Source organism: Onthophagus taurus, chromosome 1 (assembly GCF_036711975.1).
Source record: "Onthophagus taurus isolate NC chromosome 1, IU_Otau_3.0, whole genome shotgun sequence".
NCBI lineage: Eukaryota > Metazoa > Arthropoda > Insecta > Coleoptera > Scarabaeidae > Onthophagus > Onthophagus taurus.
In genome coordinates, this window is record NC_091966.1 from 38,572,126 (window position 1) to 38,584,222 (window position 12,097).

The window sequence follows — 12,097 nt, forward strand, 5'->3', positions numbered from 1 at the left end:
ATATTCCCGACAGGAGAACCCAAGCTTAGAACTCGGCCGAAGTTTGGTAAACGAGAATTGTGACCCCGGAGTGATTTTTCAACATCATTTCTCGACAAGGCCAGATAAGAGGTAAAACGTGTTAGGTGAACAGTAAAAAGTAAAAACTATGTTGTTTTAAATGAACGTTTTTAAAAACAAATTAAAATTTTAAACTCAATAAAAGGGTCCCATAAATTTTAATACTCAGGTGGAAGTGTGTAACATAAAGATATAAGACAGGGAATTGTCGGCCTTCTATAAATCGTAATGTAAAAATTTCGTCCACACCCTCGACTTCCTTCTGTCTTCTGGCCCTATATATAAATTTATGCGTTCGGCGTGCAGGATAAAAATGTGAAGTGGTTGACTTGTAATAAAATCTGCCCTGACAGATGCTTCCCGAGTTATATTGCGCCTCTTGACATACCCATAATAAAACGTCCTCGCGACTCCTGGCTCTGCTCCATAACAATATATTTTACCCGCGGAATGCCCTTTATTTCCGGTGAATTATTCTATTTTTCTTCGTACCTCGCTTGGAGGTTGATCGTATGCGCAAGAAAGCTCCTAACGGGATTTTTCGAGAACGTATTCCTGTATCTGAATTGTACACTGTCCGGGGAATATTCCACATCGCAATATCTTCTCGGAATTTCAAATTATCAACGTATACAATGTGACCTTTAACTTGAATCGCATTCATTGACCTTGTTTATTACTGGTTTTGATGCGAAAATGATCACATTAACTCTTGTCTTTGGGATTATAATTTTTGTGATATTCACCTATAAAAATTATATTAAACAATATGAAGGTATCAACAAACTTCCCGGCCCCTCTACTTTTCAATTAATTAAAGAATTATATTTTAATGCGTCATCAAAAGGTATGTTGATGTTTTATAACTTAATTAAATCAAAAATTTTCCGACATTTTTAGGGATAATCGCCTATTTGCAGTCGTTAACAACGATTTATGGCCCAATTGTAAAAGTTTGGATGAAACCATTCCCACCTTTGATTATTACTAATGATATGGAGTACTGCAACAAACTTTTTAAAGCAAACGATCACTTTGTAACACCTAGTTTTGGGGAAGTAACTTTTATAGAAACGAGTATTACTTTGAACGGGAATTGTATTCTACACCAAATTAATTAATTAATTTTCTTAAATGATTAATTTGTAGATGAGGAGAGGATGAAAGATAAGCAGATAATAACAAAAACATTAAACATGAAGTATATAGGAGAAAAATTAAGTATTTATGACGAAAGATATAACAAGTTATTGGATATTATAAGAAATAATCTAGAAAAGCCTATTTATATAGAAAAGGAATTTCATAAAATATTTATCGACGTATTAGTAGAAACTTTTAATCATCCCAATGTTGAAATAAATAAAGAAGATATTCAAAAATATAATAAAAATAAAGAAGATTATTTCGATTTGTTAATGAAGAAGATGAATTCGATTAAATATGTGGGCTTTCTACATAAATTTAGTGATAATTATAAATCGATGAGGAAGTGTCACAATGAAATAATGGAATTTGTGTGGAATTGGTTAGAAAAGTTTAAAGGGATTGACGAAAGTTTGAGGGACAAATCTAATTTAATTTGTGCCATGATTGAAAATGGAATGCCTGAAAGAAGAATTGTTGATAATTTAAATACATTAATAGAAGGGGTAAGTTTTATTATTAACAATTAAAGATAATAAGCCATTTAATATTACTTTAATATAAACTAAACCGAACATTTTATCATATGCCCAAGCACTCAATAATCTATTAATAATTTAAGAGCAAAGTATAACTGGGGCCAATAACAATGTCAGCCATACACTGTGCACCGAAATATAACAACAAAAATAAACACTACGTGTATTCTGCCATAATTGGAAAGAAGTTTGTTGCAGAAAGTGATTATTACGCTATAATAATGGGGTTCAAGATTAACAACAACAAATTAGTTAAACCAATGAAAGCAAACAACTTGCAGAAAATATCTGCTGGCGAACCAACATACAAAAAAAATCCGAGATGTTATCGATGTAAAGAAACGTACAGCAGAAATTTGCTTTTTCTTGTCTTTAGACCACTCAATGGTAACAATCAAAAAATCCAATTGAGGTGCATTCAGAGAATTATATAAACTAATCTCGCTAGGTCAACCATTAAAATTTGAGCTGCACATAGAAGCAGCCTGGCATGCAACTCTGGACTATGAAACACTACTAGGGAAAGACTTTTTCATCAGTCAAAAAAGAGATTGCCGAAGAATGACAATGGCGGAAGAGATGGCAAAAAGCCTATCGACCAGAACTTAATATAGGAGGAATAGAACCAAAATATTTAAAAATACCTAGAAAATCTTACAAAAACACCCCCCCCCCCCCACCCCCAATGAGATGAGAATAACTTCTAGACTAGAAATAACTAAGAAAATCCCATGGCAAAAACTGCCATAACTAGCTCCTTAGACGTACCATTTCCTATCGAACTGTCTCATTGTTCACAATTAATGGAAAGAAAAACAAGTCATAATGAAATAAATATAAAAAGGCTCCATGATTTAACCTTATTACTGGAAAAATGTCATAGGAGCTATCTAAAAATGTTGCAAACTATTAACTTTCATATTTAATGCTATCCTAAGAACAAACTATTTCCCTAATACCTAGAGAGTTGCTCAAATCATTATGACTTACAGTCCAGAAAGAAAGCCAGAAGAGATCATCTCGTATAGATCCATAAGATTGTTCTCCAAGGTCGTCGAAAACTAAGTTACGGGCTAAGTTCATAGGATAATTGACCAAATTAATTAAGGGTTTATTGTATACAACAATCTGTCTACACTTCTACAATTCTTTACATTATTAAAATATTATTTTCACCCTCTACCCTCTTCCTCTATTTCGACACCATCGGCTCCTCGGCCCAATCATCCCCTCATCCATCCCTTTGTCTCCTCACCCCCACGACCATTCTCATCCATCGTTTCCCCTTTCCCCCCTCTCCTAAGATCTGCCCTGGGTCCAACTCCTCCTCCCTCAACTCACTGCACCCATTCAACATATGTTCCAACGTTTCCCATTCCTCCCTGCATAGCCTACACCACCTCTCCTCATCGGCCATCCAGTATCTGTTAGCTCTCTCCTCGTTTCCACAACGGAACCTAGCCACCAACCTCTTTCCTTCCTCATCTCCTTCCAGTAACAAGTATCTAGGCAGCCCCTCCGTAATTATGTCCCTGTACCTTTTGTTATACCTTCCCTCTTTTATTTGTGGTCTTCTTTCCTGTCTCTGCACATCTCGGTCCTTATTTCTCCCTCCACATCTCCCTACCCACCCTTCGTCTACTATTTATCTCAGTTACCGAGTAGCCCGCTCGTCTATAATAGTTGTCTCTGTCTCCTTTCCCATATCTGACTTTTTCCTCTCTAATTTCCCTCCAACACTTCCCCAAGATCCCGCAGTTTGGCCTCCCTTCTATTCTTTCTTCATATTTCACTGCCCTCCTGTTTGACCAAATTAATCAGGATCTAAATGCTAATAGATACTACAACATAATTTAAACATAATTCAGAAGTGAATGGCAACGCAGCGAATCAAAGTCATTGAGTTTAATAATTAATGCCACATTTTCTATGCGTAGAGAAACTATATACTTCTGTGAACATCAACAAACGTTAATACCAAAAGCAGAATATGCCAAATACCTAGGTATGTACTTCGATAGTCGCCTTACATGAAAAAACATATTTTCTCCACACGCAAGCAACTAAATATAAAGCTAAGTAAAATATAAACAAGAAAAGAAAAATTTTATCTTCATCGCCTAAATAATCAACAGTCTTCACATAAAAAAGCCTTGCTGCGAACAGATGCTAGGAGAGGAAATTTCATCTTAAAAAGTTTTATAATCGGTTTTTTTGAATAAAATCTTGCTAAAACAAGTTGTAGAAACCTTAACATCGAACACAGCATACCCTTTAAGATTAAACTACATTACACATATTCAGACTTAAGGGAAGTGCAAGCAAGAGTACTTCAGAGAAGTGTCCTTCGATGTTTACTGTATGTAATACTGGCTACATTCGCAAATATTGCAGACTGCCAGTGATGGTATATGTGAGTACAACAAAAGATGGAACTTAGACATGACACTTAACACCAACTTGAGGTGAAAAGTTTATGTAAACAAGAAAAAGAGCACTGGACATGAAATTTGGATCACTTCAAATTATAGAATACAACCAGATCTTAAAATAAAATTGGTTATATGATGAACAACTTTAAGAATATGCGAAAAAGAACCATATCCAACTAATACATTACATTCTAACATAAAGTCCAAAATAAATCTGTTTTAATTGTTTTGAATAAATAATATACAAACATATTTTCTATTTCAGGGACATGAAACAACTATTCGACCATTATCAATGGCATTAAGAAATCTTGGTGAAAACTTGGAGATTCAACAAACTCTTTTTAATGAAGTTACAAACATTATTGGCACCGATATAAAAGAAGTAACCATGGACGACATAAATAAAATGACGTATTTGCATGCTTTTATAAAAGAATCGATTCGATTGTACATGTCAGTACCATTTTTAGATAGAATAACTAATTATGACATGGAAATAGGTATATAATAGAATGAAAAAATGTGATATAAATAACTTTATAATAATCATTTTTAGGTGGTACAAAAATTCCAAAAAATACCCAAGTTTTCTTTGACATCCCAGGTATATTAACATCAGAAAAAAATTACGAAGATCCTTTAAGTTTCAAACCGACGAGGTTCTTAAAAGAAAATGCTACCTCAAAATCTCAAAAAGCGTTTTTAGGATTTGGATACGGAGTGAAAGGATGCCCAGGAAAATTTATTGCTTATACTGCAATGAAGTTATTTATAATAAAGATTATAAGGGAATTCGAGATTGTACACGTTGATCATAAAATTGAATTTATGGCCGATTTATTTTTTAGAAGTACAAATGGTATACCTGTAGTATTTAGAAAACGATTACAATAAAGTCTAAACCACAATCAACATAGTTCCATCAATAGTTGCGTTAATAATTGTAGTTGACCAAAGGGTATCGATCGAATAACACCCAACTAATTGACCAATATATACGTCGGCGCACCGTTCCACTTGACCGAATTTAATTGAAATCTGCAGGACCCTGCTTTATGACCGATGTGGACATAAATCTCTTCAACGTCATATAATCCCAGCGCGCCTGGCCGCTGCATGGTTTATTGGATTACTCTCTGCGTCTTTGTATCAAAATAATATATCGTTCGTACATTCCGGAATTGTTCCAAAACAAACGTGACGATTATTTCAAAAGAATCTAAAACCCACGTATCAAAATACATGTACACAGATTAAACAACTGGTAGCTCATAATCAACAGGAAATGGCCGATACGATGCTAGCAATCTATCCGCTTAGGACCGACAACGCATATCGGCTGTTTGAATTCATTATCGGGTCGAATGGATTGCGAACGCAAACGGGGTAACACAAAACCGAACCGCGGTCTAGGTCGACCTATTCCGGAAAGGTGCATATAAACTGCGCTTTAAATACACATAGCCGTTTAGCCAACGTTAGAGTAACACGGGCGGATTTTAGCACAAACCGCTCTCGCAAATTTGCTAAACATCAACTCTGATTCGCTAATAAACCGACTGATGGATACCATTTGCGTTTCAACTTGTATCCTTTGACGTTGCAGGATCAATGATGTGTTGCTTCAATCGTATTTCCGAAATTAGAGGATGTTTTCCTCTAACATCCAATAATGTTGACCGCTAATTAAATTTGTTATTGTTTACATATATTATCATAGAGAATACAGACAGGCAGAAAATTCATATGAACACTTCCAATTCAATTTTTCCATAAACTTAAGTAGACGAATATTAAAAAGAAAGTGAACAACTACGCTAGCGCTGAACATCAAATAACTTTATTGCTTCTGCGTTTGATGGAGATAGTAGAAGACAAAGTCATAACGTTATAACGTAACTATAATAACAAATTTAAAACATTATCTTAAAATAGGCAATACAAATCTTATTCTTCTTTTTGGTATAATATTAGAGATACACGGTGTAACCCGGAAGTTTCTAGTTTTAGTTTTATTGCTAACAACACTGCCCGTTTTTTCAATAACTGTCTTTCATTAGATCTTTCATTTCCTCAATCTCCCATTTCATTTTGAACTTCTTTGGTATATATCTTATAACTCAATCTTACTGCATGGTTCTCATCACAATTTTGTTAATTGTGGAATTTTATGGTGACACAAAAAAAATATATGTAACCCTATTGCGGGTGCTTACGGCTAATTCAGTGAAGACGGGTGTGAGTAAATAAAACAGTGATGTAAAAAAAAATATAATACGAATTAAATTTATTAAATGTTGAGCGCCAGAAATTTTTGCGAGAAATTTCAAACTCCAAAGCAATGCAAAATACCTTTTAAAATCAATAACAAAAATAAATAACTCTGGTCCGCATAAGCTTAACATTAATTGTGTAATTACATTGTGTTTCCCCTCACAACAACATTAAGAAAATGCATAAAAAAAAATTAAATAATATCTCGAACAAAATAAAGAAAACAAAACAAAAAATATTTACTAACTTGAATTATTGAAATCACGATAATACCGAAATAAAGAATTCAATGTTAGTTACTCGACACAAGTAAGTTGATTCGTAATTTAAAATAGTTAAATTAACTTATCTGGTTTATCTTCTTTTTTTTAGGTCTCCACCAAGGTTCACCAGGTTACCACGCTAGCGATGACGTAAACACTTATGAAGATCTCCAGTTAATCTGCTCCTGATTAATTAAGTACGATTAATAAATTCGAAACTAGTACTATCTTGAAAACTAGTATAAGTTGAAACCTAGATACAGTTATATTAAATAAATTTTTGTTTCCAGATAAATCGATAATTCACGCCAAGATGGTGTACAAACCTTAGTTGTTGGTCGGTTTCCACAGATTCTTTTCGAAAGGTTATAACTTCCGCATAAGCGAATGGTGATGATGTTAACCAAAAATACTCAAAAAAAAACACACCACCCTACACTGGGATAGAATAATCGCTCAATAAATTCCCTTTTTCTAAGGTAAGTAAGAACTTTACTCTAAACGAACGTCTTCCCCAAAACCTTTCGTTCAACTCTTCTTTTCAGAAAAATGCACCAATCGTCCACGCGCAAACTGGTTTTCCGAGTTCGACGTCACGCCACATGTTTTCAAACAAAAATAGAATACAATTTTTCAATTTTGCATCGAGCAATAAAATAAACTAATATAAACCATTGCGCTTTGAAAATCATTTAAAAACCCTCAAAAAAAAATTAAAATCAACTCCAACCGTAACAATGGTTGAGTATTGCTGACATTTTTAATTAATTTTCGCCTCTGATTACTGTTCTAGTTTTGTTGTGTTCTTTTTACCATTAAACCTTAAAGTAACACAAATGATGCCAAAAATACTTTTCATATTGCATTCACATTCTTTGTGAACAAACATGTGTGTTGCTTCAGCGATAAATATTTCAATATATTATATTATATAGTTTTACGTTTCGGTTTTAAGAAATCGTCTAAACTTAACCTAACAGTAATTATCTTTCAAAATCATGGTGAATTTAAAGGAGATTCAAGATTCATTCTTGGTTCTACAGAAACTTTTTGATGCTATTTTCTTCAAATAAAAGTATCACAAAATTTATGTTACGTTCACCTTCTTGCTATGTCTTTTCAAAACATTGCTACGCGTCATTTGCTCTGATATGCCATTCAATTTGTCAAATATTTACTTATATACCATTAAATTACTGAATCTTGATTTCAATTCTTTATTTTCTGTTGATTATAAGCTAACAGTTTTTATCTTTTACCTACACCTTGCATTTGTCACGAGCAACTATGTAAGAGTAGTACGAAATTTCTTTACTTTTTCCATATATGTAAGAGTAGTTAGAACATAGTACTTAAGTACTAAGTGGTACATCAAGATAGGTGCGAAAGAGCTGGTAAAATTATACCAATTTGAAGTGTTAAGCAGAGTGAGCCGCATTGCCGACTCCTTGTTTTCTTCAAATGAGGACCAAAGGCTTGAGAGTATGTGGAAAATGGTGTTTGGGCAAGAACAGCATTTTTTGATTTCAACGGTGGTTCTTTCACCCAGTTGAATTAAAGAATACTTTATCAGTCTCAAACAATAATGGCAAAAGTAGCATTGTGTTTCATGGACTTTCCAGTTGCTGGGGCTATATAGGAATGTATGTGTTTGTATTGGTAGTACTTTTTAGAAACGTGCTTTCTTGGCGATGTATCATTGAACTTTTTGTAAGACACCTTCCCTTATTTTAGAGAACGCCAAACGGAACGCGCCTGTTGTTTAATTCATTCTGCGTTCTTCTTCTTTTCTTCCATGTCTGCGCAACTTGGTATTTGATACTTAATACCCACCATCCTTGCTATCGCCGTCGATAAAGTCGAAGAGATCATTGCGTTTATGGAAGAGTATTCGGTATATATTATGCTAAGGTGAAGTGTAGCTTTGGAGGGCTAAAACTACATCTGGACGCAATTATCTTGGTTGGGATCACAGCTTTTGGTTCATATGTAAGGTTCACGGTTAACTTTTCTTCGTTGTCATTTGTAATATTAAATTAATATTTCTGTTTATTTTTGTATGACAACTTTCTTAATAAAACTGAATAGATACAAGGAATACCTATATATAATTTAGATTTGGTCAGTTTAACACTAATATCTTTAACAAGGATTCATTAACGTGTCACGAGCATTAGCCAGTATAGAGGGTAAAATATACGTTTCGAAATGAATATAGTTTCCCTACTGAATAATAATAGAGACCCTCCACTTGTGCTCATACATAACTTCGATTGTCGCTTACAATAGCGTACTGTAACGTGATATCTTTTGGAAATGGTCCGGCAAACGTTCAAACAACATTCCAGCTTCCCCTTTCGCGCAGAAAAGTTTTTCACGTTAGCAATTCAATTGTTTCCCCTTCGCGTTATTTACCAAGACGACGACGAAAGAAGTGGAGTGCGCATATCCGGGACACCAACGTTTCCATGGCATCCGGTCTAATATGTGCATAATTTGAGGCTCACAAATCGTGCATTCCGCAATCCGGCCTGACCATAAACCTTCCAGACACGCTTAAATTTCACTGCAATAAATATGGTTGTCCAGAGCAGTATGCGCTGCTGCCGGCTGTGTCATGCGTTCCTGTCCCGAAACAATCCTGCCGAAAAACACCCCTCGCTTCGCCCTCTCCTTGCTGTCCACTTACATCCGACACGCCCGGGAAATACTAATAATTTTCCGTCGCTTGGATTGGCACGAGTTTTTATCACCCTCTTTCACTTACACGCTTTATATTGCGGCAGCAATCGTAATCATTTAAATTTTTAAATACCAACAAATGAATAATAAAACTTTTTTTTTAAAGCCGTAAATAAATTAAAGCAATTTCGGAATGAGTTTAATTTACAAACACACATTTGATGTACTTCCTCATTTTCTAGAGGAGTTTCCGACCCTATTCGTTCGCCACAAAATAGAATTGGTTGGCTTTACTTTAGATTAATGGTGTATAATTTTTACGTAAACCGGGTGGAAATTAACTCAAGGCTAAATTGAGTGGGGTAAACTTTAGCGTTAATTATTTTCTTGCAATTTATGAGTCCATTCGGAGTCGTAATTAAGAGTAATGTGGTTAGTTGCGCATCACTGTTTCAACAAGTAAATATTTTTATCTAAAATTTTCACATATTATATAATGTTATTTTGAACTGCATATATAAACGACGAAAGAAACAAATTACAACCTCTCCATCATAGAACTGAAACTCGAATTTAAATACCCTTAATGCGGACCGACGGCCATTGTGCAAAAGGGAGCGAATTAGAACTTTGAGAACAACGGGAACTACCGACGCGGCGTCACGGTGTGGAACAACCAGGCTCAGCAACGATGCCCTTTCAGGAACTTTGTTTACTAACGAAATTCTGCGTGCGACCGGTACATATTTAACCGGTTGCGGCACACGGGAAGAAAACACAAAACCCACACCCGAAACGTGACTCTAAATGGAGTTAGTACTGTGCACAATCGTCAACAGCTCGTATAAAATATGTCGAATGAATGCTGATGAGATTCCATGCTGTTTAACTCACCATCACATAGAGATATTTTCATTTTTGAAACATGCATGTGTTTCGATACTAATTTAAGTGGGCCACACACAGTTCGACGACGTCTAAATCACTTTTATGGCCTGAACGACCAACATAATAGTGGGTTTAGATTATCCTCCACGTCGTCAGCGTCGCCAACGTGATCGTTGTCGTGGAAACACTTTGCAAGCGATCCGAAATCGTAGCCGAAAAAAGAACGTCCCTGACGATGTACGAGACAATAAAAATGCAAATGGCAATTTAAATTGTGCATTCTGAAAACAAAAGCTTTCGAGTTGACAGGCTCATTAGGAGCTGCCCCACGGAAACCGAGGAAAAATAATGAGAAAGCGGAGGAGTCGGAAAAGATCCGGAGGCGGCGACCGGCTGCCGTCGCGACGGAAAGAAATAAAAGGGCGTCGCGACGCCGTAGAAGAGCAATGTTATAAACTCCATCATTTAACGACTTTGCTAACGAGCGGACACCTTTCCCTCCGTGTCTTGCCCCGAGCGTCTCCGAGGAAAAACCAGGCAAATAAAACTTTTGTGTCTTTGCCACCACTGAGAAATAGAACGACTACGTCAAAGGAATTTGTAATTGATGATAACGCGGAAAAATTACATTGGTTTTATTTTACACAAATGAAAGAAATTTTATTTTAATAATATTTTAAACAAATGAATATAGTTTTACGTTGGGTTTATAAACATTGTTATTAAATTGAAATGAAATTCTATGTTTTAGTTATTTTAGTGTAACAGTAACAAAGGTAATTAAAACAAAAGCGTGTGTAGAAAAATCAAATTTGTTGTTCAAAAGAAATTATTTGTACATTAATTTGAACATCTACATTAACATGTGTACATTAACATATTCCTTATATTCTGCGATATAAACGAGAGAAATTGGTGAACTTATTAAGTCCGTCTAGAACTGGTTGTTTGTTGATGGGTATTGATGCAGAATTTTTGTTCCTATAACTTTGACAACTTGCTGTCTAGTGTTGAGCCATCGTTCAAGTTGTGTTTGTAAATGTTCCAGGAATTTGTATAGATTGAACTAAAACCTTCTTTATCTCTCATGTGAAACCAACAATTCCTAATTACCACAGTTAGTTTAGTGCTAAAATTTTTTCAACCATAGATGGCGGTGAAATTGTTGTCATTTCAATCATAGATGGCGCTGAAATTTTCAAACGTTTATTAGTTTGGCATTTCAATCATAGGTTGCGCTGACATTTCAGAGTGAGCAAGGGTTGAAAAACCCGCACTGGGATTATTATTATTATTATTGCTGCCGGGCTGAGGGGAGCGGCCCCTCTTGTTACCGCGACCTATAACATCTATCGTAACTGTAGCCCTCCAAAATTTAGGGCAAATGTAGGTCCTTGATGAACCTTAGTATTGCCCTGAGGTCTTGAACCTTTATGTCGGTAGGTGTCAAGAGAGTTTTACCGAAAATTTTGTGTTTAGACGGCCTCTAGCGACGCAATTGAACAGTATATGTTCAGATATTTCTGACTCGTCCTTGCAAAGTCGACAAGTTCAGCTTGTCCAATGTGGAAGAAGTGGTATTTTAGGGGAACATGGCCGGTCAGGTAACCTGAGACCGTCCTTAGATCCTCTTTGCTGAGGCATAAAACCTCTTTGGATTTGTTTTGCGATAGAGATATCATACTCTTCGGTTGTCTGTGACCTGGAAGTTCTTTCCAGCATAAGGCTATCTTTGAGGCCTTAATTATATGTATTGTTTTTCAATACATATAATTTATAATATAAAGGTGAACATGGAGGATGGAAAATA

General features: G+C 35.3%; 1 protein-coding gene and 1 long non-coding RNA gene across 2 annotated transcripts; one reads left to right on the forward strand and one right to left on the reverse strand.

The window, feature by feature from the left end:
* The first annotated feature begins 515 nt into the window (after positions 1-515).
* Positions 516-5,092, forward strand: LOC111429322 (cytochrome P450 4C1-like). The gene is made up of 5 exons (XM_023065202.2): positions 516-907; positions 961-1,158; positions 1,210-1,712; positions 4,443-4,680; positions 4,737-5,092. Exons 1-5 carry the CDS (start codon positions 757-759, stop codon positions 5,072-5,074), a joined length of 1,428 nt encoding a protein of 475 aa, XP_022920970.1. The 5' UTR covers positions 516-756; the 3' UTR covers positions 5,075-5,092.
* Positions 5,093-6,440: 1,348 nt separating this feature from the next.
* Positions 6,441-7,367, reverse strand: LOC111429323 (uncharacterized). The gene is made up of 2 exons (XR_002708181.2): positions 7,044-7,367; positions 6,441-6,970 (listed from the first exon to the last, which is right to left on the reverse strand). It is a non-coding gene; the product is annotated as an uncharacterized lncRNA (long non-coding RNA).
* Between the last annotated feature and the right edge of the window lie 4,730 nt (positions 7,368-12,097).